The sequence below is a fragment of the Notechis scutatus genome, chromosome 3, assembly GCF_049901735.1.
Source record: "Notechis scutatus isolate UNSWTSFEM ecotype Mainland chromosome 3, rNotScu1.2, whole genome shotgun sequence".
NCBI classification, from domain to species: Eukaryota; Metazoa; Chordata; class Lepidosauria; order Squamata; family Elapidae; genus Notechis; species Notechis scutatus.
Genome location: NC_142011.1, coordinates 57,387,355 through 57,415,183, shown reverse-complemented (window position 1 = coordinate 57,415,183; position 27,829 = coordinate 57,387,355). Strand labels below are relative to the sequence as shown.

The following is a 27,829-nucleotide window of genomic DNA, read 5'->3' as shown; positions in this document are numbered from 1 at the left end:
TTTGTATGATATAAGGATTGTATTAATCACATTTATATTGGAACTACTACTTTGAAATGTGGTTCAAAATGACATGAGCAGTGATCATGTTTTTTATTTTATTTTCAATCACACTGTCTCTAAAGATTTCACTGTAGCATTCTTGATCCATTCTATGTTGTATCCTCCTGGGAAGTTTAGACTGGGAGAAAATGATTTCATATCAGAATTGGGTTTTAAATCTGCATTTCCGTGGTTTATTTACAGTGCTCCCTACATTATAACATATTGGTCCTAATAATTCTGAACTTTATCAACTTATCGTATTAACATAGTATTTAGTATAGTTTACTGATAGTTACCAATCTTAGTGGCTGTCCTCCTGATACCCACTATATTCTTGTTGGGGTGGAGGTCAACACTGGCTTTAAAGGAGATTCTTTCCAGTATGCATTTGGGAGGGACATGTATAATATACAATCTGCCATCATTTTGTTTCCATTGTCTCTCCCCCTCCCTCTCCCTCCGCTGAGTGCCCTTCAGTTAGTGTTGATTAACTGTTGGCAAAATTTTGAAAGTGGTTCACTATTGTCTCCTTCCTAGGTTGAGGGAGTGGTGCAAGGTTACCCAACTGGTCTCATGCCTAAGGAAGGACTAGAACTTTTCTAGCTTCTAGCCAGGCATCTTAACCAGCACACTAAACTGGCTAACATGTCTCTTTTAGTAATTTGATTATTGCACAGATAATCATCAATGTATGAGTATATTGGAGCATCCCTGTTATGCTTGCAAATGATGATAGTCATTAAGCAATATGGCCTCCCTTAATGACTCCTACCCCCTGATCTCCCTGATGTTAAAACAACTGTGTTGTTAAAACAACTGTGCAGGTCATTAAGCAGATCGTGTGGTGCCTCAGGTTGAGGGAGGCCCTGGGAGGCTTAGCACAGACTTGGACCCTGAGACACCTCATACTCTGTTTCCCACTGTTCCCATAGCCCTTGAGTCTACTCGCCCCTGTCCCTGCAGACTCCCCCCCCCCCATCGTCCCCACAAGGCTTAGACCTCCTCCCCACCGATCACATATCACTTACTTACCTTTTGAAGATCTCCAGACCTCTACACTGCTGAACTGAGTACATTAATTAAGTAGAATGGATGTCACATGGTTGTGTGGTGCAATTCTGAAAATAGCTGCCAATCTCCACAATTTCAAAGTACTGCTTGGAAAATAGTGATCACTTCCTGAGTCATGTCACACAGTCACGTGATGAAATGATCCATTGTGCTTCCCTAATCCAAGCTCTGGAGATCTTCAAAAGATATGTGAGGAGGAGGGTATGGAGTCTTGTGGGCTGGGAAGCACGCTCAAGGCCTTCAGGGATCTGCTGGGGAAGGATGGTGGGGAGAGATATGCAGTGGGGGTTGGCAGTATCTCTGTGGTTGGTTGTATGTGTGAGGGCCATTATAGCAGCTGTAATTTTGGGACCAACTCAAAAGTAGATTTTAGGGAGTCTGCTATAACTTTGAAGAACTGCTAAGTTGTTAGATAAATTGTTAAAGGAGAACTACATATAGCTGTATTTTTGTTACTTTATTGGCTGTCTTGATTCCTATTGATGCAAAATATGGTAGAAGTGCTTTAAATAAGTGATGTGATTAATAGAAACTGATTTCCAGCTTCTGTTCAAATAAATAAATGGAACTTGTATTTCTTCAATGGCATTAAAATGAAGAAGTCTGTATGTGTAGAGTGATTCCAGTTTCTTTTTCTTTTGAAGGTCCAGATGCTGCTAGGTGTTCAATGATCACACTTCTCGGTTCAACAGCAGCAAGGCTTCACTTCAGATTGTTCCCAAGATTGAGGACTCCTCTGCTCTCCTTTCTGTTAGTTAGTGTTTTCCAGAGGTACAGCTCCACTAAAACCGGGAAACTGGCTTCTCACGGCTTTGCTTCCATGGCAGCAATGTCATCCTTTCCCCCACAGAGGTATCATTACTTCCTAGTGTTGGATTTTGAGGCCACGTGTGACAAGCCCCAGATCCACCCTCAGGTAATTATTTGGCTTCAACTTGTTTATCTTTTCATAAAGGAAGTGGTGGGATAAAAAGACTTTTACATTCTGTTCTGTGTTACCTCGTATATCTTCTGAAGGATGGAGATCATTCCCATTTTATAAATGGATATGGTATTTAAGAGACCAACATGATTCCAGAGAAAGTGTTGCCTTTTGTTTCTTACAGTGCCCCCTTGTGTTTTCTCTTGCCAATTGATGATCCACTTTGTAATTTCCAGTTGTGTGAAGAGTCCCCAGGGCAACCTGAAAGATTTCTGCTTTTGTACCTTCCATGCTGTGATTTTCTGAAAATATATTTGATGTTCTTTCCATTTTCTGTCTAATTTTCTGTGGTAATAAAGTTTGAAAATGATGTAGTATGTCGTATGATCATGCATCCTTATTTTCTGGATTCTGCAGAACAGCTAGAATAATAACATCCCTAAATATTCCCTTGTTTTCATTAGTTGCACTTAGAGGTTAAATTACAAGCCTAAAATTTTTTGTATTGCTTTAAAAATAAGTTCCAGATGTTTACACTTGCAGGATAAACTAAGATTGGCAAGTGTATAGGGGAGTGGGATGGGAAGTAATATTAGGGTTTACAATTAGGGTTTTGAGGATTAACCCCTAGAAGAGTATTGCAGCAGTAGTCAAGCCAGGCAACCAAAGGAGAGCGGAAGGGCCCCAGAGTATACACACACTGAATACAAACACTGTTTGTAGTTTAAATAGTTTTTAATCCAGTTAGAGTTTAAGCATTGTCATTAATTCCATTAAGTCATTCACAGTATTTCCATCCAGTAAGACTCACTAGTATAGTCCAAGTTAAGAGTCCTTGCAATATCTTTATCAGCCGATAAAGATATCTTCTCCTCCTCCGGTTTCACTCTCCAGAGAAACAAACGCTGGATATTTAGTAGAATTACGCAGTAATCAGCAAACAGTAGCAAACAATAACAGTTCAGTCACAGGCACTCACAGTCAGTAATCTCAGTTAGTCACAGCAAGACACAGTTAGTCGCAGCAGCACACAGTTACAGTCAGAACACAGTTACAGCCAGTAAGCTTTCCAGCTTCTAATGCTTCCTTATATTGTAACTTCTAACCGCACCCTTAATCGGCTAATTGCCTGCTGCATTTTGCTTAAAGTGATAAGCACTTAAACCATGATATCTAAGTTTTATATATTTATTCACCCAAACCATATTTGGTATCAATGTTATACCTAACACTTATTTATTTGGAGGTAAAATAAAGGCCTAAAGAAATAGAACTTTTCCTATTGATTACTATAAAAGTGAGAGACAAAAGTCCAACTTCGTACCATCCATGTTCTTGTTTTTAATCTGTAATTGTTGTTAATCTAAATTTTAATGTTTTTATATTTATGCTTTTATACTATTCTAAGCCATCCAGAATCAGTCAGAACAGTGAAATGGGCCATATAAATTTAATATATAAAATAACTAAAAAATAAAAGTGAATAATGCACATACATTTTCCAGTTTTTCCACAGAAAAGCAAATGAATATTATTTTTAAAAAAATCAAAGAGAGCATTTTGGTATCATGCATTGGACCTGCTTAATTTCAGTATTATTTATAATCTTTATGAAAACTTCTAGTATCACCTCTTTAAGATTTTGAATTGGAAAACATTGTTAAATAGAATTAGTCTTTCTCCTCCATGCTGCTGCGAGAGTCCAGGTCAGGGTTAGACTCCTCCTCCTACGTCGTCGAGCTGAGTCTGCCAAGCTGATAAAGCCAGCCCTTGTTGCTAGGCACCCAGCTTTCAACTCAGCTCCTTGTTGAAGAGCAGGCGTGTCTCTGGAAGCTCTAGCTAGCGATCAGCAGCGAAAGGCAAAAGAAGACCTCAAGAGTCATCGTAGAGGCCCTTAGGAATCTGGTAGAGCCTGGAACATTGCGGAGAGCAGGGAGCTGTTCTCCTTTTGCGCCGGGACTCCAGCGCCGCTGCTTATGGCTCCTGACAACTATGAGTATTGGCGTAAGAGCCTTGGCTCGTGCCGAGGTTCATACGCCACTCCGGAGCCATCGTGCAGCTATTTTAAGGTCTCTTCAACTGCGCTCAAAATATATTTGGAAAGAAAAAAACTGGCAATTAGTAATTCGGGCCTTACAAGCGGAATTCAGGCCTCACAGCGTTTCCGCTTGCCTGGCCTAGAAGTTAGAGAGGCACTACAGAGAGGCTGCCTTCAGCGCCTTCAGTGTCAGTCCTGGAATAAAATGGAGGACGCACAGTCCCAGTCTATCCTACCAGACTACGAGGAGGCCCATGTCTCCAATGCTTCCCTGAGGTCATCCAGAAAGAAGAAACAACGGGCCCATTCAACTAAGCAAGAGCCGCAGTCAGGATTAAGGTCAAAGCCTTCACCACCAAAAAGGCCTCAAAAACTCCACTTAAAGCTGAAAAGAGGAGACATGAGGCCTTGGAAAGACAATTTGCAACAAGCCAGGAGCAGATGCGTGGGTGGAGTCAACCGTTGCCTCAGTTTGGTGATTTGCAGGCCTGCCCACAAACTGTATCCAGGGCTGGAGAGGTAGAACTAGGCTGCACTCATCGACTACAGGCTTGGTCTCCAGATGGAGCTGCTGAGGCCTTTGTTCCCTCAGGACTTAAGTAGAACTGGCCCCAGTTTTAGGCAGGATGTCTGGGCTTCAGAAGCATCCAATCCTCATGATAATCCATCCCAGGGCAGCAGAGGGAGGAGGCCACCCTTTACCACTACAGCTGCTGGCCTACGCTCTGTAGAACCTCCTATAACCAACAGGCCTGAGGATATTAGAGAAGTGGTTTCGGTGCCCATTAGACAGGGGATTGCTGAAGGACTTCAGCAACTTCTTCGCCCTACTGGATTGGCTCCAGGGTTTTTCCCTCCCCTCTCTCAACAGGGAGCCCCTCCTGAGAGGACTGGGTTGCCCAGACCCATTGAGCAAAAGTTTCCTTCCGCTCATTCTGAATGGGTGGACTATGAGGAGAGATGTTCCATGGATCCATCTGACCAGAGCCACTCCTCTGAGTCTGAAGAGGAGGAAGGGAAGGTTAGAGACTCCAATTTGTCAGAGGATGAAGGTTTGAGACCTAAGCAACCCATCTTTACAGGTCTTTTTAGACCTTCCTTGTTAAAGTCTGTGGTGTACAAAGCCCAAAACATGGCTTAGCTGGGACCTGATGAAGTTACAACAGAACTCTCAGGGGAGCCCATAGCCCAGGGTGATTTCTTCTTCTCTAGACCAACTGTTCAAGCTGAGGTCCTTCTATCACCCAAGCTATTCCTAGAACTGGTGCATGACCAGTGCACCTCTCCAGGTTCAGGGCCTCACCCCACTTCTAATGATAGGTGGTTTTATAACATGGGCCCTTCAGGTTCCGTCAGTAGATGCCCCCGTGGTTGCCTCTTATCTCCACATCTGGAACACTGACGGAACCGGAAGCTGACGACAAGAGGTCTGAACAGACCCTTAAATGGACTCACCAAGCTGCAGCCTGGGCGATCTGAGCCTCCACCACAGCATCATTCTCTACAAGGGTGTCACTGCGGTGGCTACATCAGCTACAGGACGGTTTGCTCCCCGCCAATACCAGGTCCCATCAGGACATAAATAACATAATTGTGGCAGCGGAGTTCACAGCAGATGTGACCTTGAACTCCGCAAATTTGCTTCAAAAGCGATGGCGTCTTTGGTGGCAGCACAACGTCTTCTGTAGCTGCGGAATTGGCAGACTGACTCATGACGGAAATGGAAGCTTGCTTCTTCCCCGTACTCGAGCGGCAGCGTGTTTGGGGAAGCCCTAGAACAATATCTTATAAAATCCAGGGACAAAAGGAAGAGTCTGCCATAGTCTTTCAAGATTTCGGAATTTTGACAGACACCTTACTTCCGACAGTCTTCCTTTCGGATGGAGTCCAACACCCATTTTTCTTGTGGACAGAGGGTGTTCCCTCCCCGATAGGAGCATCAACCTGACCGTCTGGGCAAGTATCAAAAATTTTCCAAAAAGCGGCCCTTTCGAGGCGTAGGAGGCCATTCTCGCCAACGCTCCAAATGACTGCCTTCCTTCTCCTCCCATTGGAGGTTGTCTGACCTTTTTTGCTTTGTGATGGGAGGAGTCAACTTTGGATGCCTGGGTACTCCAGACTGTGCAGTTGGGTCTTTGTCTTGAGTTCCTCTCCCCCCTCCGAGGTTTTTTTGTCCGCTGCCCCATCTCTCGGGACAGCTCCAGATGGGCCCTCATGGAATCCGCCATTCAACACCTGGTAGACATAAAAGCCATCCAGGCGGTCCCAGAGGACCAACAGGGGCTAGGCTTCTACTCTCGGCTCTTCATAATTCCAAAGGCCTCGGAGGGGTGGAGGGTGATTCTTGACCTCAAGTCCCCAAACCGATTCATTCCCTACAGGCACTTCAATATGCAGTTCCTCCACACTATCCCGAAGAGCATCCGGAAGGGCGACCTCCTCTCATCCATAGATCTTACAGAGACATATCGCCATGTCCTGATGTGGCTCCATCATTGCCAATTCTTCTAACAAACAGTACCAATACCGAGCTATGCCATTTGGCCTTTCATCGGCCCCCAGGGTATTTACAAAGATTCTGGTGGCATTAGCGGCATTTCTATGCACTCTACCTGTGAGGGTCCAATATTACTTAGACAATATATTCATACAATCACCCTTGGCCCTCACCGCCATCAATGACCTTCAGCCATGATTTGGATTCTGCAGGAGCATGGCTTTTCTATAAATTGTGGCAAGAGCCATCTTCTCCTGACCACCCGTCTTCTTCACCTGGGGTGGTCATCAACATCAGTAAGCAAGTCTTCCTTTCTCTGGATCATCAACAGAGTCTACAAAACGTAGTAAACCAGGTACGACACCAGCATACAGTCCCACTGTCTCTGCTATCCCAGCTCCTCGAGAAGATGGTTTTCTGTATAGTCATAGTCCCATGGACCCATCTCTATGCCCGGACTCTGCAGTGGTTCCTGTTGCCATTCCAACGGGCTAGAACCAGTCACTCATGCATCCTCCACCAGTCTTTTGTTCCTTTCAGTGGTGGCAGTCCCAGGCCATTAGGAGGGGCCATCTTTTCAAGGAGCCAGAAAGACTCACAATCATGACAGATGCCAGTCTTTATGGTTGGGCACATCTGCAAACCGAGATAGCCGAGGGTCAATGGTCCCAGGCAGACAGTTCTCACCCCATCAATTGGCTGGAACTCAGGGCTATCTATTTGGCTCTGAGACATTTCTGGAACAAGGTGACAGGGTTCCACGTGCTGATAATGATGGACAATGTGGCCACCAAGGTCCATGTCAATAGACAAGGGGGGACCAGATCCAAGGCCTTGATGCAGGAAGCTGAATGCTTGGGAATGTGGGCGGAGAGGCACCTTCTGTCCCTCAGGGCAGACCACATTTTGGGGATCAACAACATCCAAGCAGACTGCGCAGTCGAGCCAGGGTCGATCACTCAGAATGGTGTCTTCATCCATCCTTGTTCAAGGAAGTATAAGACAGGTTCGGCCCCCATTAGTTGACCTGTTAACCCCCCCGCCCCCTGAATTCTCACTAGGTTCTTCACTAGGTTCGCCACCCCGGGAGCGGAGAAGACCAATGCACTTTGGAGCAAATGGCCTCCGGGTCTCCTCTACGCCTTCCCCCCTCTTCCTGTAATTTCAGCCGTCATTTGGAAGATGTTAGCAGAGAAGGCAGAGCTTGTGATCCTGGCACCCCGTTGGACCAGGTGCCCCTGGTTTGCAGACCTGTTGAACCTGTGGAGGATCCCGCCCAACAAGATTTTCCTGCTGCATATGAAGCCCCAGTGGTTCCAATTAGCCGCCTGGCGCTTGAGTGGAGATCACTGATAAAGGACAACCTGTCATCTAAGGTGATAAAGACCATCCAAGCATTGAGAAGACCATCCACAAATCCCACCTTTGATGCTACCTGGTGAGCTTTTTGCAATTGGTGCTCTAAGACTAACTGGCTTTTGTCTTCAGCCACAGTGGCAGATGTGCTGGAATTCCTTCAGGAAGGCTTAGATAGGGGACTCTCACCAAACACGCTCCGCAGACAGGTTGCCGCTTTGTCTGCGGTGTTGGCTTGGGATAATTACGAGTCTCTGTCCCACCATCCGGCAGTACACAGGTTTTTGAAAGGGGCCTCAAACCTGCATCCCCAGGTAGTCCATAGATATCCCACTTGGGACCTGGTTGACAGCTGGCAATAAAAATGGAGCATGAGTAGAATACAATACAATTACTGTAGTTTTGAAGAGCTATGTCCCCCAAATCCTTTCTGTAGCATGTAACAAGATGTGTTGTAGCTTTGTTACTATATATTTTGAGGTAAGATTGCTCATGAAAACTGGAAATTATTTAGATTTCTTCAGGAACTGTATCCATGTCGTTGCCTTATCAAGCAATTTTCTATCCAGGACGATCAGTTTATATTTATATAAAAATATGTAGAGGCACTAAAAATACTTTATTCTCAATATGTTGCTAAAAATAAGAACTCATTAAAGTTTTTTTTCTTTATTGCTGTCTTTTTTAGTATGAACCTTGAGAGCACATTTAGAGAAAGCAGCTAATAGGTGAATGACTCAGGGCTAAACTTGCTTGTGATTTAAATGTTAGAAATAGAGGGCAGGGTTTTAGAGCACTGGATCAAACTCTGTTTGAAGGGCAAAAACACCTGAACCAGCTAGGTTCTGACTTGTAAATATTCACATAGAGATTCAGAAACACTTGTCTGTAGGAAAATCAGAATCCTAAAAAGTTTGATGTTCTTGGGAATAAAAATCAGGAGTTCCACTTAAGAGTGGTATATGACCAGATGTGGTATTCAGCAGGTGGTTCTGACCAGTTCTGGAGAACCGGTAGTGGAAATTTTGAGTAGTTTGGAGAACTGGCAAATACCACTTCTGACTGGCCCTGCCCCCATCTATTCTCTGCTTCCCAAGTTCCAGCTGATTGGCTGGGTCTTCTTTTGTTGCCCTGCACAGGAGAACGGAACTGGAAAGCAGGTTAGTGGGGTGGGGAGGGAATGGGATTTTGCAGTAACCTTCCCCTTGGAGTGGGGTGGGAATGGAGATTTTACAGTATTCTTCTCCTGCCACGCCCACCAAGCCACACCCACCAAGCCACACCCACAGAATTGGTAGTAAAATTTTTTTGAATCCTACCACTGTATATGAGATCAAGGCCAGATCGTGAATATAAAAATGAAGATCGAACACAGTATTTATGATATCTGAAATATTTAGTTTAGCATCATGCAGATGAGCAATAGCCATGCTGGTGGAGAATTCTGGGAACAATCTGAGGCCTATCTATGTTGGAGAAAGTTTAAGTAGATTGAGGTTGAATGTAAACACAGCACAATGTCCTGCTAGACTATTTAATTGAAAAATAAAGTCACTAGCACCAACTCTTAAAATCTTGCTGAAAAAGTAAAATATCTTTGATATAGGATTTCAAATAAATTTAATCCAAATAATCCCCTACCTCCCAAATTAAATATGTTACCTAACAGAGATGGTGTGATTAGGCTTGCAATGGTGATAAGAATACTGTCTTTCAAATTTATTCTGGGTGAACTTGTAAAATATATTTACTGATTACAGGTAATCTTTAACTTACAACAGTTTAGAGACCAAAGTTCCAATGGCACTGGAAAAAGTGACTTATGACCATTTTTCACACTTATAACTGTTGTAGAATTCCCATGGTCACATGTTCAAATTTCAGATGCTTGGCAATTGACTCATATTTATGATGGTTGTAGTGCCCCCAAGGTCATGTGATCACCTTGCATGACCTTTTGACAAAGTCAGTGTGAAAACTAATTTCACTTAACAACCTTCTTACTAACTTAACAACTCCAGTGATTCACTTAACAACTGTGGCAAGAAAGGACTTAAAATGGGGCAAAACTCACTTAACAAATATCTCAATTAGTAATAGAAATTTTGGGCTCAATTGTGGTCATAAGTTGAGGACTACCTGTGCATTAAATCAACTCAATCTATTGTAGCTTGTTCCAAAAATCAAATTTCCCCTTTCTCCCTCATGAACAGTGAGTGGTGTATTTGGATTTTATTTTTCTCTCTTCTTTTTGTCAGAGAATGGGTTTTTTTGGTTTGGTAATTATTGTTGAGGTTTGCCCTTGCAGAACTTGCTTATTGATACATGTTAGACTAGAGGAATGATGCACAATTATCTTAGTGTTTGGTCGGAATGAAGGTAAGATATTTTCTGCTGCTTCCAGTCAGTGTGGAGTGCTTGTGTATTGCTGACATTTTCTATTTTTCTTTGCACTTTTTATTTATTTGTTTATGTGCTTGATTGCTTGTTTATTTGTACGTGTAGCAGGTAGTTACAGTTATTCCTGGTTCCCATATTAGTGCATTTTGCTAGTACTTATGTTTCTAAACATTTTTCTAAATGTGTTGTTTGTATTTATTTTTAGATTCTCATGTAATATATTTAACATATGAGCTCAAAAACCAGACATTCTTTGCTTCTTTCTCTTAGTTAATTGTTTAAGTTCTGGGGCAGTTTTGATTCGTATATCATGGTAAGAGTCTTTCAGAACAGGATCTCTTCTTGATAGATATATCTCTTAATTTTCTTAAAAGCCTTACTTACATTGATGCATTTGATCCTTTTTTCAGGAAAACTAGATTCCCTCTTCCCCACAAAATATTAAGTTATGCTCAAAAGTGCAGATGGAAATTATCTAGTTACACAGTTTAATTTATTTAAAAAATTCTCTTTCATCAAAAGTGCTGTGAGTTTGTAAAAAACCTTTCACACCATGACTAATTTCCTTACAGATTCACTTAATAGCTTGAAATCTGAAATAATAGAAAATGTTAAGAGCAACGAGCAGAAAAAATGCATTTTTCCATAGAGATTTTTTTCCTACGGCAGTGCTAGTTGAATTAATATTCAGTAGTATTAAGACTAATTGTTACATAAAGCAAACTTGGAACAGTTTAATAATAAGAGAATAAAACAGAAAAAGGTGCTAGTGGATATGCAGTGCTTCGAGAATTTTAGAGCCATATGCTCAGAAGGCACCCAGTAGCCCTAACTCTATTCTGAATTAGGTGATTACAGGGTCATCAAAAGGGAGAGTCCTATTATGCTCAGAAGGTACATAGATTTATCTATGTATTACTACTTGCAGCAATTATCTTGATTCAAAAGCACTTCTTTTCTAATGGTAGCTTTGTGTAGTTAGTCTGGTCTTATACATTTATACATTGGAAGCCAGATGTTTAGACTGGATTTGGCATTTTTATCCATCTATCTTCCCAAGGTTCTGAGATAGGTAAAAGCTGATGTTTGATGATGTTAAAGGTATCATCTCAGGTTGTAAGCTGTTGCAAGTAAAGTTGCCTTTTGCAGTTGACTGATGATGATTTTGTCATTGTCAGTGGGTGTTCAAGTGGTCCTCCAGTTGTTCTCAGATTGTATCCGAAGCACTTATTACTATTGGTACTTCCTTTGTTTTCTTTTGCCATTGTATTTCTATTTGCAGATCTGTATTTTGTTGTCTTCCCCAGTTCTTGCTCTTCTATTCTACTGTCTTCAGGTATTGTCATCTCCTCTATCCAAGCTTGTTTTGATTTTCTTGCCTATAGTTGTTAAGTCTGGGGTGTTATGTGGTAGGTGCCTGTCTACTTGAATTCTAAAATCTCAGAGCACTTTAGCTTCTTCATTTTCTATTACTTTTTCTATTTTGTGGTCCTACTAGTTTTTTGCTTGCAAGCAAATCGTATTTTCTTGGCAGATCCTCCAATTACAAAGACCACTTTGAAAGCACTATAATATTATATCTCAGATAAACCAGATAGGAAACAACATGGTGAGCTAATTCTACTTTATTGTAAGGCTACATTAACAGAATCTTGCAAGTCTGACTTGCTACCACCTACTTTAACGGCCTGAACAATTGGGGGCATCTTTCCGATTTTTTTTCCTCAGTTAATCCCATTGGTACTCCTGCCTGCCTTGTCTGAATATTTCCTAGGCAATATCTTGTCCCCCAAGGTCATTCACACATTCCATTCCTTTATTATTGTTCATACATGTCTCTTGAAATTCTTGCTGGTAGGCCTCTTGCCTGTGGCTATAGAATTGATTCCAGATACTTCATTTTCCCTGCACATGCACACATATAGGTTCGTTTGCATGTTTTTAGTCTAATGAAAAATATCTATATAATGGCATTTCAGTCAGCCAATATGCTACCAAAACTTTATATAAATTTGCTTATGTACATACTTACCCATAAAGTTATATTTTTTGATGTAAAAGAAGAAAAAGAATGAGAAATAGTGTGCCATACAAACGAAAGAAGAAGTAACATAGCTAGAATGGTTTCTATCTTTTTTGTATTTCTCCATACAATATTATTTATCCTTGCAAACATTTTTTGCTTCAATGATATCCAGACACAGTTTCATATATTGCCTTTTTTCCTTTAAACATTTCTATTCTATTCTATTCTATTCTATTCTATTCTATTCTATTCTATTCTATTCTATTCTATTCTATTCTATTCTATTCTATTCTATTCTATTCTATTCTATTCTATTCTATTCTATTCTATTTTATTTTCAGGATCACCAACCGCAACCGTGACTTCCTTGGTCTTGGTCTTCTTGATGCATTTATTCTTCCTTCATGTAATTGTTTTGTGATTCAATTCTCATTCATTTTCTCCGTCAGTGTAATTCTTTCATACTTGTCACTCACTTAAATTCAGTCCACATTAGTTCAAGCTGCCACATGAAGTGGTAGCTTCTCTTTCATTAGGCGTCTTCAAGCAGAGGTTGGTTGATTATCTCTCAGAGATGGTCTAGTGGTTCTTGTGCTAAGAGAGGGTTGGATTAGATGATTTCTAAAGTCCCTGTGATTCCTTTTGAGTTTTATCACATATACTTCTTAAGTATCCTATTCCCCACCACATTAATGTTGTTTTTATGATTGCCAGGACACATTCAATGCCATATATATTGACTTCTGCTACTTATCATGACTTTAATTAATTGAGTCCTTCATGAATTAAAATGGATATACATACTTCTTGTCTTTAGATAACTAGGACAAATATATGTTTGTACTGCAATAGTATTCTGAATACATTTTCAATACACCTGAATAATGTGCTGGCTTTAGTATTTCAAGACAGATATTTGTTGGTATAGTTGACCGTATTTCACCATGCTAATACAGCAGTGATTTTTTTGTTTTTGCTTTTTTCTACAACCACATTGTATGGTCAATTTTGCAGAATATTTGAAGCTGGATTTGAGAATGGGTGGAGGGCTGCAAAACATGTTGTCCATTACCGATGGAGACCAGTGAAGGACCACTGAATTCAGCCCATTCTCATTAAAATAATAATTAAAACTCACTATGCCAGTACTGTTTACAAGCTGTCCCTTCTTTTAATTGCCTTAGAAATAAGATTGGGGGTGGAATAGAACTGAAGCATTCCACAATTTCTGATTCTTCTATTTCCTCCCCCCTACCAACTTGGAGGCATCAACTCTCATCTGTCAAAGTGTAAATCAGCAATTAAAACACAAACAGCGAAATGCCAAAGATGACCTGGAGCACAAAGCGACTGACAAACAAGTCCGGACAAATCGGCGGATAATTTATAAGCATTGCCCTAAAATCTAATTATTTGGCAATTCGAATTTGCAGCCAGCCAGGGCTGTGCAATAAATTTAACTCGCCATAAATTATTTAGGAGCAGCCTGTGGTGTAAATCAAAAACACAAGTGTTTGTTTAAGAAACAAGCTCCTTGTGCATAAAATGACTCTTTTTTTTGTATTTCACAAAGAAGAGACAAAAACTGTTAGATGAGATACCTTAAATTCTTCTATTGAAGGTGTTGTTTTTAAAGCAGATAACATTGTCCCTTTTCTTTTTGATAACACACTACTTAAAATAGAATTCTGCTTTATAGTGCATTGGGAATATTTCTCTTCAATTTCCTGATATTTTTTATTCTATAGCTATCTAAGTCTGTATGTGCTTGTGTGTGTGGAAGGTGGGTACACATGCACCCACATTCCTTTATTTTGGTGGTAAGGGGGAGAATATAAAGTGTTCCTATGTGAATATATCGGTATAATTTTTTTCTGTTTCCAAATGGAGATTTCTCCCAAAGTGACTCACATATTGAAGTTGTAGTTTTTCCTTTCAGTGAGGAACTCTTAACCTCAATTTTGTTCCCTTCATTCATGTTTTCATCTTTCCTCATTACTGGGAAATCACATCAGGAACCTACCTACCTACCCTCCCTCCCTCCCTCCGTCCCTGGACTGAAGTAAAATAGATGAAGTTTTAAATGCTAATATATTGGGGGCTCATGAATGTACACATTTCCTTGTAAAACAAGGGGAATATATATATATATATATATATATATATATATATATATATATATATATATATATATATATATATATATATATTTATATATATATATATATATCTTTGGTTATTCGGGTTTTCTCCGCGTAAGATTCAAAGTATCTAGGCAACGTTTGATGAAGTCTCATTCATCATCTTCAGGCTTGCTTCTTCGGCTCTGTGCTTCTCAGAGTGATGTGAGCTTTCAGCTGTTTCTTCCTTCTAACTGCCAGTGGGGTGTGACATTTGGAAACCCGCCCTCATGAACAGAGCAGTACCCAACATGATGAATGACACCAGACCCACACCCACGAGGGCCACACAAGATGCCACCACCACACTTCCACGTAAAAGCAGACTCACACCCACACAGAAGATGAGACACGACCACAGACCAGAAGCCGCACTGCAGCTGCATCACTACCCACTTCAAACCCATCTGAGCCATACATGAAGCGAACTGACCCCCACCATGAAGATGTGGCACGACCACGAATTCAAAGCCAAACAGCAAGATCCCAGCTCACCAGCTCAAATCCCCAGCAGCTGGGACTAGCCTGAGCACGGCCAAGCCCCCACCTGAACAGAGCACGCCTCCAGCCAATCAGAACACGGCCAGCCCCCAACCAATCAGAACACAGCCAAGCCTCCAACCAATGAGAACACACCCCCACCCAATCGGAACCAGCCAAGCCCCCACCCAGTCAAGTCACACCCCCCTGGCAGTTAGAAGGAAGAAGCAGCTGAAAGCTCACATCACTCTGAGAAGCACAGAGCCGAAGAAGCAAGCCTGAAGATGATGAATGAGACTTCATCGAAACGTTGCCTAGATACTTTGAATCTTACGCGGAGAAAACCTGAATAACCAAAGATCCACATACAAATACCCGCGAGAACCTCAGAAAATAAATATATATATATATATATATATATTCATAAAGTGGGAATGCAATACATAGTAAATGGAAAAATCTGTGATGACGAGTTGGGATTGTGTGCAGCATTCTTCAGTACCAATTGGTTTGTACAAATTTAATAATACAAATGGCAGGAAAAAGACATTGCAGCACCATCCATTCGTTCACTTGTTAATTCATTCCTTTATTCAATTTCTGTGGCCACCCATCTCCACAAAGTGACTCTGGGTGACTTACAATTCTAAAACTATAAAACAGTTAAAACAAATAAAAATAATACAACAACAGAAACATCCAGAAATCATACAACAACCAAAATAGTTAACTAACAGTAAATCCAAGAAACACAATCCTTTAAACAAAGGCAACTTGACTTTTTTTTTTCTTGAAGACATTTCACTTCTCATCCAAGAAGCACCTTGCTACGTTTTTAAAGCCTTACAAAAAGACATCAGGATGGCGTTGTGCTAATCTCTGAGGGGAGAATATTCCACAAGGCAGGGGCTGCAGCAGAGACGGCCCATCTTCTAGTTTCTGCTGTTTGACACTCTTTAACTGATGGGATCTGCAGCATGCCCAATCTGTTGAATCAAATTGGATGGGGTAGAGTCTCCCAAGCTATGAAAGGCTTTAAAGGTGACAACCAGCACTTTGAATTTCCCTTCAGAAACACACAGATAATCAATGCAGCTCATGTAGAAGTGGTGTTACATATGCCATATATTCAACACCATTTACCACCCGCTCAACTGCATTCTGTACCAGTTAGTTTCCAAATGTTGTTCAAGGCCAGCAGATACCATTTTAATTGTTTTCTTTTTTAAGTTAGTTATAACAGTGCACACTCGTGATAGGCACCACTAAATCTGTTTCTAGAAACTTAGATAAGCTTTATTTTCTATCAACTTCTATTCATTTTGTAGTGTATTTACTTTACTTTGTCTAAAGGAAACAAAAAGTACCTATCAGTGTAACAGCGTAATAGTATGGAGGGAAATTCTGTGCAAAATATGTGCCTACTTCTTAAAAAAGCTATCCACTGCCATAGCCGAATCTCTAAGCATAATCTTTGAAAAATCTTTCAGGACCAGCTCTTTGCCAAACCTATGATCACTAGCCATGGTCATCCCCATCTTCAAGAAGGGAGACCCCAGCCTAGTTGAAAATTACAGACCAATCTCTTTATGCTGCATCACCTGTAAAGTCATGGAATCAGTTATTAACCAATCCATTATCCTCCACTTAGAGACAAACAACCTACTTTCTAACAAACAATTTGGTTTCAGAAAAAAACTATCCTGTAATCTGCAACTCTTACACTGCAAAAACATATGGACTACACAACTTGATCAGGGCAAAGCAATTAATGCAATTTACATAGACTTCTGTAAAGCCTTTGATTCAGTGGTACACAACATACTACTCCTAAAACTAAAATCTTATGGTATCTCTGGACACCTGCATAACTGGATAGAAGCATTCCTGTCAAACAGGCAACAAATGGTCAAAATTGGGAACGTCCTATCAAATCCTGTACCTGTCAGCAGTGGTGTCCCCCAAGGCAGCGTTCTAGGACCAACTCTCTTCATACTCTACATAAATGACCTCTGATCATATTAAGAGCAACTGTGTTCTTTTTGCTGATGATGTAAAGCTATTCAACACCACAGACAATACTGCTACCCTTCAAAAGACCTCGACTATGTATCAGAATGGTCAAACAAATGTCAACTTCAAATCTCAACAAATAAATGCTCTGTCTTACATATTGGCAAAAAAAATCAGGAAATAAAATACAAGCTGAATAGTCAAGACCTTGTTGATGACCCAAACTTTGTCAAGGACCTTGGAATACTTGTCTCAAATGATCTAAGTGCTAGAGCCCACTGTAACTACATAGCCAAAAGGGCATTAAGAGTTGTTAACCTAATCCTGCATAGCTTTTTCTCCGGTAATATCACACTACAAACTAGAGCATACAAAACATTTGCTAGACCAATACTTGAATACAGCTCATCAGTCTGGAACCCACATTACGTATCTGATATTAATACAGTTGAGAAAGTCCAGAAATATTTCACAAGAAGAGTTCTCCACTCCTCTACTCGTAACAGAATACCTTATGCCACCAGACTTGAAATTTTAGACCTAGACAACCTAGAACTACGCCGCCTTCGGTCTGATCTAAGTACATAAAATATAAAAAACATATAGTACATAAAGTTATATATTGCAATGTCCTACCTGCCAATGAATACTTCAGCTTCAACCACAACAATACAAGAGCACACAATAGATACAAACTCAAGGTAAACCACACCAAGCTTGATTGCAGGAAATGCAACTTCAGCAACAGAGTGGTCAATGTCTGGAATACTCTACCTGACTCTGTGATTTCTTCCCCAAACCCCCAAAACTTTAACCTTAGACTGTCTAATATTGACCCCACCCCTTTCTTAAGAGGTCTGTAGGGGGCATGCATAAGCGCACCAACATGCCTACCGTCCCTGTCCTATTGTTTCTTTTTTTCCTTATTCGTATCCATTTCATGTATTCATAACCATGTTTATACTTATGCCTGTTATCTAATAATCACTTGACTAAATAAATAAATAAATAAATAAATAAATAAATAAATAAATAAATAAATAAATAAATAATAAATAAATAAATAAATGTATTGAATTTATTTTTTAGGATATATAGTTGATAAGTACATGGAGTTTCTTAAGTCAAGAATTTCAGAAGGATGCTAAATTAATCCAAGAAAATATATTATTCACATGTGATAGTGTGGGCAGAAAAACATATTAATATTTTTCTGATGGATTATCTGATGAAAGCATGAAATGAACTACTGTATAGCTGAAGGGCACATTTTAAAAAAATGGTTAAAAAAGAGAAATTTGGGTTGATAGAAAAATAAATGTATTTTGGCTTCTTGGGGGAAAATTTAATGGTTTCACTGGTCTCTTTCACCTTTTCACGTCTATAATTTTAATTTTTAAATTGTCTCAAATTTTTTTTTTTTTGCTGTATTTGCATCAGATGTTTTTAAGTAGAATTTTTCACAACACCCTTTTCATGAGTATTTTCACTCATCAGAATGTCTATATGTGGACATTCAGACTCTCTCCCTTATTAGAAAGCCCTCTTCCATCCATTTCTTGAATTTGACTGACAGTATAAATCCATTGTAGTACTTTAAAATGGGTAGATTGTCAGTTTGCATCCGTGTGCTCCAAAATTCAGCTTGTTTGGCTGTGTATGTAAGTGCTTAGCATTTTATAATAGCTTCTAATGAAATTGTAGGTCTGTAATAACATTTGGAATATCTAAAACAAACCTTATGCTTGTAAAAAAGTGGGAACACATTGGCTATAAGCCATAAATTCTGGGTAATGGAACGCTTTTTTCCTCTTTATGTTTGATAGATATTTTTGTTTCTGCAGGAATGTCAGCTCCTAATTTCATGATGTATCATGGGTTTTAGAAAATTGAATTTAATAAAGGCATAAGATGAATGGCAGCTTTAAAGGTCCCAACACTTGTCTTTATTAGCTGGATGGACGGCGGGCTGCCCAAATGCTTCTGCTCTCCAAATGGAAGCTTAAATGGAAAATACCACAGAGTGTTGTAGGTTACATTTCATTGTAAGGCTAGTTAACATTGTTAGTGAGCAATGATTCTGATTTTATAGGGCTTGTATCTGTTGCAAATATTGCTGAAGATGGAAGGAAAAAATTGTCTTTCCGTCTGTCCCCATGGGAGTCCTGGGACATCAACCTTTTGGGAAGGCCTTTTCTTTTCATTTTGAAAAACTGAACAGGAAAGCCAAGAAATAATGAGAGTGATAGAAAATAAAGCAGTTGATCTTTTCCCCCAAGATACTGGATTTCTTAGAACAGAGGCCTTTTTTAGTCCGGTAGCTTTCATAATTTGGATAGTCATAAAATGCTCAGAATTATTCATTTCACTACTTTATTTTATCTGCTGGTTTATTCTAGCCCTCTATTGAGGGTGTTTTTGCATGTTTCATTCTTTGTCTTCTTTCATGTATGGATTCATTTGTTTTCCTAATGCAAAGCTGCTTAGCAAGAATAATACAGAGTTGATGTGGTAAGGAGGAGAAAGAGTTGAAAGTATGCTGGTAATAGTTTAAAGAAAAACTTCAAAACTGGTAAATCTTTTGCATAAACTGATGTATATTATATGAGAACTGATTGCACACAATAGATTTATAGCAAGATTGTTAAAGACTATGTCGTAGAGAATTTTACCCCCTTGAGGAAAATTCCTTGAGCTATATCACATGTTCCATTCAGATACTACTAAATGTCATCATATGAGGGACAAAATATTTTTGATGTCAGTATCATAAATAATATTTCATAGCAAAGCTGTCAATAAAAAGAAGCATTCAGTGGAATCCCAAATCGGGACTAAGCAGTAAATCCTGTTCCCTGATTTTCCATTTTACTAACCCGCTAGACTCAAATTGGCCTGAATTCTTTTATATAGACAACATGATACAGCTAGATAAGAATAAGAATACATTTATTCCAAACTAGAATGAAGACATATTAAACAGGTTTTTTTTTGTCTTAAATCATTGGAGAATGCAGTTCTCTCTTATCTAAACCTCCCTATAGCAGTTTATTGTTTTGTTTTCCTGTATTTCCCATGTTTCAGTGGATTCTCTGATCCATGCTGTGTGACCTTTCAAAGTAAGCAGTTGTTGGCTATTGACATAACTGATACCTTGGTCTTGAGAAATTTGGATCTTGCCTTCTCATTCATATAATTAGTGCTGAATGCTTGAATGGCTATTTTTTTTGTAAATTAGTGGTAATGCTGATAATTATATGATGTAATGCTCCACTTAATGCCTACATTTTTAATTTTGATAAGCGATATGTTAATTGTGTGTATTGACCTAAAAGTATTCAGAAGTAACAATTCAAAAACTTCAGATGGTTTTTTAAAAGTTAGTAAAATTAATAGGAACTACTTGATATGATCATATTATGTCAGTGTGATCTGGATTGGTTTGCTTTTGAATTCAGTCAGTCCATCCATCATCCATTCATCCATCCACCCATCCCCATTGTATAGCCTTATGGGATACACAGTGTAACGCAAAGAGGAGGAAAAGAGTAAACAGCAGTTAGTAAAAGAAATTAATAGTAAAAGGTAAGAGAAAAGACAAAGGAAACACCTCATACTTTTCTTTCTTTACAAACCATTTTCCTTCCATTATAACAGCCTGTCAAACTGGTGGCCTGCGGGCTGAATATGTCACATGCAGGCCACACCTACCCCTGCTCCGTAAAGACAAAAAACACCATGATACATTACGATCCAGCCCATGATGCAATCGAGTTTGATACCTGTGCATTATAACCATTAATTTATATTTTGTTTTAAAACTTTTCAATACTCCTGTTTAAGTATTTTATCATTTCTATTCATCCATGATTTTCTGCCCTTTCCCTTCTCTTGACCAGTCCACTGTTCTTTATACAGGTAGTCCTCAACTTACAACAGTTCATTTAATGACCGTTTGAAGTTAAAATGGCACTGAAAAAAGTGACATAACTGTTTTTCACACGTATGGTCATTGCAGCAGCCCATGGTCACATGATCAAATTTCAGACGCCTAGCAACTGACTCATATTTATAACAATTGCAGTGTCCTGGGATCATGTGATTATCTTTTGCAATCTTCTACATCAGCAAAGTCAATGGGGATGCCCAATTCACTTTACAGCTGTGTTACTAACTTAACAACATTCCATATCTGAATGGAATTTTTCCCATTACATTTGAAGATTGGTAAATGGAAGTTTTTAAATCAAGGTGCTCTTTTCCACTACCTGCATAGCATTTGGTATGTGATCTTCACTTTCATATTCTTACAATTTACATCTACCTATTGAGTTTATCATACAATTGCTCTAATTTAAAAAATACTGTATACAATACATTTTCTTTATTGTAATCATACATTTCTAGTGTTGTGCTGAAAAACAAAAATTTGGCCCAAACCACACCTGTCTGGCATAAAGCAACTCTACAATTCCCAAATTTTGTTCATTGCCAATTATTGTACTTTTTCTGTTAGAATTCCATCAAGTACATCCTCAGGCAGATCTAATACATTTGTAGTTTTAAAAGTTTCCCCTTATATAATGAAATAATAGCATTTTAAAACATAATTAGAACATTTATACCTTTCATTTTGTCCGTGGTTTTCCTTGGACAGTACAATTTACTATATAATGTTTATTTCAATTTCACTCTGACATATCACTAGTATTCTCATATAAATGTCTAACAGATTCTTTCCCACATTTGTTAGTTTTATCCGAAATGTTTTCTTCATGTTTATTCTTAATTCTGTTCACTTTACTAGAGGCTTCTTATTTAGCCTTTTTTCCTACTTCCCAAACAATATTTTATTTCTTTCAAAACCCCTCTCTCTTTTTAGGCTTCCTGTTGATATTGCCCCAAAAGGAACTGGTTCTTTTGGCAGTTGTAGTACACTGCTGGTTCATGCTTAATCTGGTCCACCCAAGTACTTTTTACAAGTACTGCTGATGAGCCAGGAAATGCCTGCCTTGTACTTGTACACCTATTTTTTTTCCTCCCTAAGTACAGAACCCTATCTTTCTCAACCTTTATGGGAGAAGATATAATATTCAAGTATATCAACACCCTTTGGAACTTTGAGCCAGTTAACTGAGGAATTAGCAGTTCTTCCCTGCTTTGTGTTTATCTGTAAATTTGCTGACCATCTCTTTATCCTCTTGTCTGAGTCATAAGTATAAAAGTGTTGAAGAGCTCGGGGCTCAGGACAAAACTCTGATGTATCTCACTTCATACCTCACTGTATGCAGACATAGATACGTTAAGCTTCATGAATTAGGTATATTTGTGAATGTATCTTATATTGGACATCCATCCCACATAATTCCAATGGTCAACTTACAGCTAAAGTACCACAATAAGTTGTGTGTGATTATTTATAGTTTAGTCCATAATTCATAATGGGAATTCAGCCATTATAATGTAGTTTTATGTTAACCTGGTTATAAGCAACAAACTATGCTTTTAAAAAGGATGGTGTCTGAACATATAGGTTATATAGTAGTGGTCTACAGTGTAGACCATTACATAGTCAGAACCCAAAACATGAATCCATTCCATTCTGCTATAGGATTTGGATTCTTAAAATGCAAATGTTGCTTGGCAGAGGAGTTTCTTTTTTAAAGCTTATTTTTTTCTCCTCTTCCAGATGTTTTCAGGCAGTTTTGTTGTTGTTTTTAAACTAATTCTATTCATGTTTTAAAAATTTATGAAAGCACTAATAAAAACGTCAAAGTGGTAAAAATGTTAGCTTTTGCTCTGCTTTGATTAAATTTTGCAAACTGTTTTTGAATATTAAAAAGCAATTTTTTTTATTTTCTCTTCCCTCCACAAGTGATTTGAGAGGCCGGATGCTTGGCTATCACTCAATAAGCTCATTTGCACTCTAGAGCCCCAGCATCATGTTTCTCTATTAAATAACACAGACAAATTATCCTTTAAAGACACTAAGCAAATTGTCACTCCTCTTACATTAAACTCAGGAGGGGGTGGAGTAGGGAGAAGGAGACAAAGGATTTTATTGTTTTTATTCCTTGGGTGGTTTTTCCCACTCTAATTTCAATTTCATGTGTATATTTTAATAATGGCCAGACCCATCATAACTGGATTTGTTTAAACTTCTTATTAACAAGCCCATATAATTTTAAAAAATATTTTGATGATTCAACTACTTGAATTTTTGATATTTCTTTTTTTTGTATCAGGGTAACTATGTTTCAAAATATTTATATTCAAAGTAATATACGGAAAGAACTGTAGGAAGAACATTACACTCATGTTTATTTTGAGTTTCTCTTCAAGTGTTGCAGAATGAACACGATATCAGCATATTTTAAGTTTTAAATATGTGCACATATCTCTCCTCTTCGTCTTTCTTAGTACAATGTTTCTGAAATTGTGATCTGAGTATGCCTATGGTCTCCAAGACCCTTTCAGAGGTCCACAAAATCAAAGTTATTTTTCACCCTATGTTGAAAAATAAGAGAATTAAAATCCTATAGAAGAATTCTGAAAATAAGAGTGGCAGTGAATTTGTCAGTTTTAATTTTCAATAAGGTAATCATTACTTACCAGTTGCCTCATTTAGTGATCGTTTGAAGTTTTGATGGTATAAAAAAAGTCACTATTATCCTTACTTTTGCAATCTTTGCAATGTCCTGTGGAGACATAATTGCAATTTGCGTGCTTCATAATTATCTTGTAAGAAGAGAGTTAATAGAGAAGTAAAATAAGTTGTGGTCACAAGATGTTTCACTTAATGACCATGGCCTTTACTTAAGGATAGAAGGGAAGTAAGTTCGTAAATCTCTTGTGTGATTTTCCGCTTAGCAACCAAGCTATTGATTCAAATTGTGGTTTTTAAGTGAAGACTACTTGTATGGTGCATATTGATAAATATCATTCATGCAAGCAAAAGTTGTTCTGAGGTCTTCATACTTTTTAAAAGTGGGAAGGGTTCCTGAGGCAGAAAAGTTTGAATTAGATTGTAAGAGCTGGAGCCTCTTAAATGTTTACAGATTTATGTATTGGATAATGCTAGATCAATTAATAATTACAGTAAGTTTATTTGCTATAGTTAATAAAAATTTAATTTGCATGCTTAATTTTTCTTTTGGTATCCGCATATACTGCAGCAATATTTTGGTAGCTTTGCAAATCAGAGCTCTATGTTATGACAGAAATACATACTTTGGACTGGTGGGTGATTTTGATACCTTCTTAAATTTGTTCATTTTAAAATTGACACTTGCCCATCTTTGTAGGATGAATATTGAATGAGATTGTATAAGAGTTTTATTTTCTTCCTCTCTAGGTCTCTCCAGTCTTCTCTCTTTTATCACTTAAATCTCTTCTGGTGAATTAACATACCATAGTTGAATGTAGTATGAGATTCATACCGAGACTAGCTGTTTATTTAAATTAGGCTAATATGTGTTTTTTTTGTAGGAGATAATTGAATTCCCCATCCTGAAGCTGAATGGCAGGACAATGGAGATTGAATCCACTTTCCACATGTATGTGCAGCCAGTGGTGCATCCTCAGCTCACACCTTTCTGCACCGAGGTAAAGCTCTTTTTCTTCTGAGAGTTTAATGTTGCCTTGCAGTTTCTCTAGGAGGATCTGAAATTCTGGTAGTTCTTTTATCTGCTCATAAAAATGATTAAGTTTCTAAATGTCTTCATTGTTTTGGTTATATAATTGGGTATCTAGACTCCAGTATATTTTCAGTGGTTTAAACAACTATGGTTTTAACAAAGTTGAAACTTAGGAATTAAAAGACTGAACTTGTCTTTGCAAGACTGGAATTATATGTTACATCAAGGGTCTTCAAACTTGGCAAGTTTAAGACTTGTGGACTTCAAGTTTCAGAATTCCTGAGCTAACATGACTGGAGGAGAACTTCTGGGAGTTGAAGCACACAAGTCTTAAAGCTGTCAAGTTTGAAGATCCCTGTGTGTTACATAATCAAATTCAACTTCGCATGCCCCATTATCTGCATTCAACATACACTGCTCAAAAAAAAAATAAAGGGAACACTTAAACAACACAATGCAACTCCCAAGTCAATCACACTTCTGTGAAATCAAACTGTCCACTTAGGTAGCAACACTGATTGACAATCAATTTCACATGCTGTTGTGCAAATGGAATAGACAACAGGTGGAAAGCATAGGCAGTTAGCAAGACATCCCCAATAAAGGAGTGGTTCTGCAGGTGGTGACCACAGACCACTTCTCAGTTCCTATGCTTTCTGGCTGATGGTGTGGTCACTTTTGAATGCTGGTGGTCCTGTCACTCTACTGCTAGAATGAGACAGAGTCTACAACCCACACAAGTGGCTCAGGTAGTGCAGCTCATCCAGGATGGCACATCAATGCGAGCTGTGGCAAGAAGGTTTGCTGTGTCTGTCAGCGTAGTGTCCAGAGCATGGAGGCGCTACCAGGAGACAGGCCAGTACATCAGGAGACATGGAGGGAGGCTGTAGGAGGGCAACAACCCAGCATCAGGACCGCTACCTCCGCCTTTGTGCAAGGAGGGACAGGAGGAGCACTGCCAGAGCCCTACAAAATGACCTCCAGCGGGCCACAAATGTGCATGTGGCTGCCCAAACGGTCAGAAACAGACTCCATGAGGGTCGTATGAGGGCCTGACGTCCACAGGTGGGGGTTGTGCTTACAGCCCAACACCGTGCAGGACATTTGGCATTTGCCAGAGAACACCAAGATTGGTAAATTCACCACTGGTGCCCTGTGCTCTTCACAAATGAAAGCAGGTTCACACTGAGCACATGTGACAGACGTGACAGGGTCTGGAGACGCCGTGGAGAACGTTATGCTCTCTGCAACATCCTCCAACATGACCGGTTTGGCAGTGGGTCAGTAATGGTGTGCGGTGGCATTTCTTTAGGGGGGTCGCACAGCCCTCCATGTGCTCGCCAGAGGTAGCCTGACTGCCATTAGGTACCGAGATGAGATCCTCAGACCCCTTGTGAAACCATATGCTGGGTTCCTCCTAATGCAAGACAATGCTAGACCTCATGTGGCTGGAGTGTGTCAGCAGTTCCTGCAAGACGAAGGCATTGATGCTATGGACTGGCCCGCCCGCCCTCCCCAGGCCTGAATCCAATTGAGCACATCTGGGACATCATGTCTCGCTCCATCCACCAACTCCACATTGCACCACAGACTGTCCAGGAGTTGGGGGACGCTTTAGTCCAGGTGTGGGAGGAGATACCTCAGGAGACCATCTGCCACCTCATCAGGAGCATGCCCAGGCGTTGTAGGGAGGTCATACAGGCACGTGGAGGCCACACACACTACTGAGTCTCATTTTGACTTGTTTTAAGGACATTACATCAAAGTTGGATCAGCCTGCAGTGTTTTTTTCCACTTTAATTTTGAGTGTAACTCCAAATCCAGACCTCCATGGGTTGCTAAATTTGATTTCCATTAATAATTTTTGTGTGATTTTGTTGTCAGCTAATTCAACTATGTAATGAACAAAGTATTTAATAAGAATATTTCATTCATTCAGATCTAGGATGTCTTATTTTTGTGTTCCCTTTATTTTTTTGAGCAGTGTATTATTCCAAATTTTTTCAGTTAGTTTCCTGATGCTGCTTACATCTGTGAACAAGACAATACTGAAGCGATAGATGTGCCTGTTTTTCATGATCATCTATGAATAATTTGATAAGGCGGGGGAAATATCCCATATTCCAAAACCATGTTGTAAAGGAGGGAAGAAAGAATAGAAATTGAGACAACCTGCATTTGTTATGGAAGCTGTAGATGTGAAAAATGGGGCCACCATATCTGGCTTCCCCGCTGATTTTCATTGTCAGAAGATCAAAAAAGGGAATCCCATGACTCCAGGACAGTGCAACAGTCATAAATATGAACTAGTTGCCAAGGATCTGAATTTTGATCATGTGACCATGGGGATGCTGGAAAGGTCGTAAATGTGAAAAATGGTGTTGTGGCCTGTCGGCCGCTGGCCCCTCTGGCAACCGTATCAGATGAGGCGGTGTGGGAGTCAGGGCCAGTATCAAGGCAATCTGACAGTTGCAAGGGAGAAGAGAGAATGGAGCTGTCAGAGATAGAGACAAAGGCGGAGCCTGGGCCGTCCATCAGCCCTCAGATGGAGAGTCAGGTCTGGAGGTGGCTGATGGGGAAGAGGAGGAACAGCTGGGTCCAGTGCCTGACGTGTGGATATGCAGAAGGCAGAGAAGAGAAAAGCAGCAGGAATCTGTGGGCCAGTCCTTGGGATGGGAGAGCCACCGCTGCTAGCGAAGCCCCACCCTAGCTCTGGGGATAAAAGGCAGGGGCAGAGGTGACTAGGTGTGGCAGACAACTATTAGTCTCCTATCGGTCAGCCACTGACCATGCATTTCTGAATCCTGTCTGGAAATTATAATAATTCTTCTTGGAATCTGCAGCACTTTCTGAGCATGTGTGGGTGTGTCTGCTGCTGGAAGAAAGGGAGAACACCTTCCAGAACTTCCTTTGCAAGTGTGGGAAGAGAGAGAGAAAGGGAGGTTACTGTAAACATCTATTTACACAGGAAACCAAAATCTTACAGGAACACAAAGAAAATATGTACAAGGAAGAGGAAACAAAATATTGTGTTTTTCTTTGAAACTAAACTAGTTGCAGATATGGATAGTCCTCGACTTTCAACTGTTTGTTTAGTGACCATTCAAAGTTACAAACTGACTTATGACCATTTGTTCTAACCCAGCTTCCAAACACGACAAGCC

At 39.6% G+C, this 27,829-nt stretch overlaps 1 protein-coding gene across 2 annotated transcripts in view; it reads left to right on the top strand.

The window, feature by feature from the left end:
• The window catches only part of ERI3 (ERI1 exoribonuclease family member 3), a 235,324-nt gene that overhangs the window by 14,535 nt on the left and 192,960 nt on the right, over positions 1-27,829 (top strand). For both annotated transcript variants that reach the window (XM_026665739.2, XM_087960153.1), the window contains exons 2-3: positions 1,761-2,032; positions 24,517-24,633. In XM_026665739.2, the coding sequence (XP_026521524.1) occupies positions 1,784-2,032; positions 24,517-24,633 (366 nt within the window). In that variant the 5' untranslated portion in view covers positions 1,761-1,783. The remainder of the gene's footprint in view (positions 1-1,760; positions 2,033-24,516; positions 24,634-27,829) is intronic.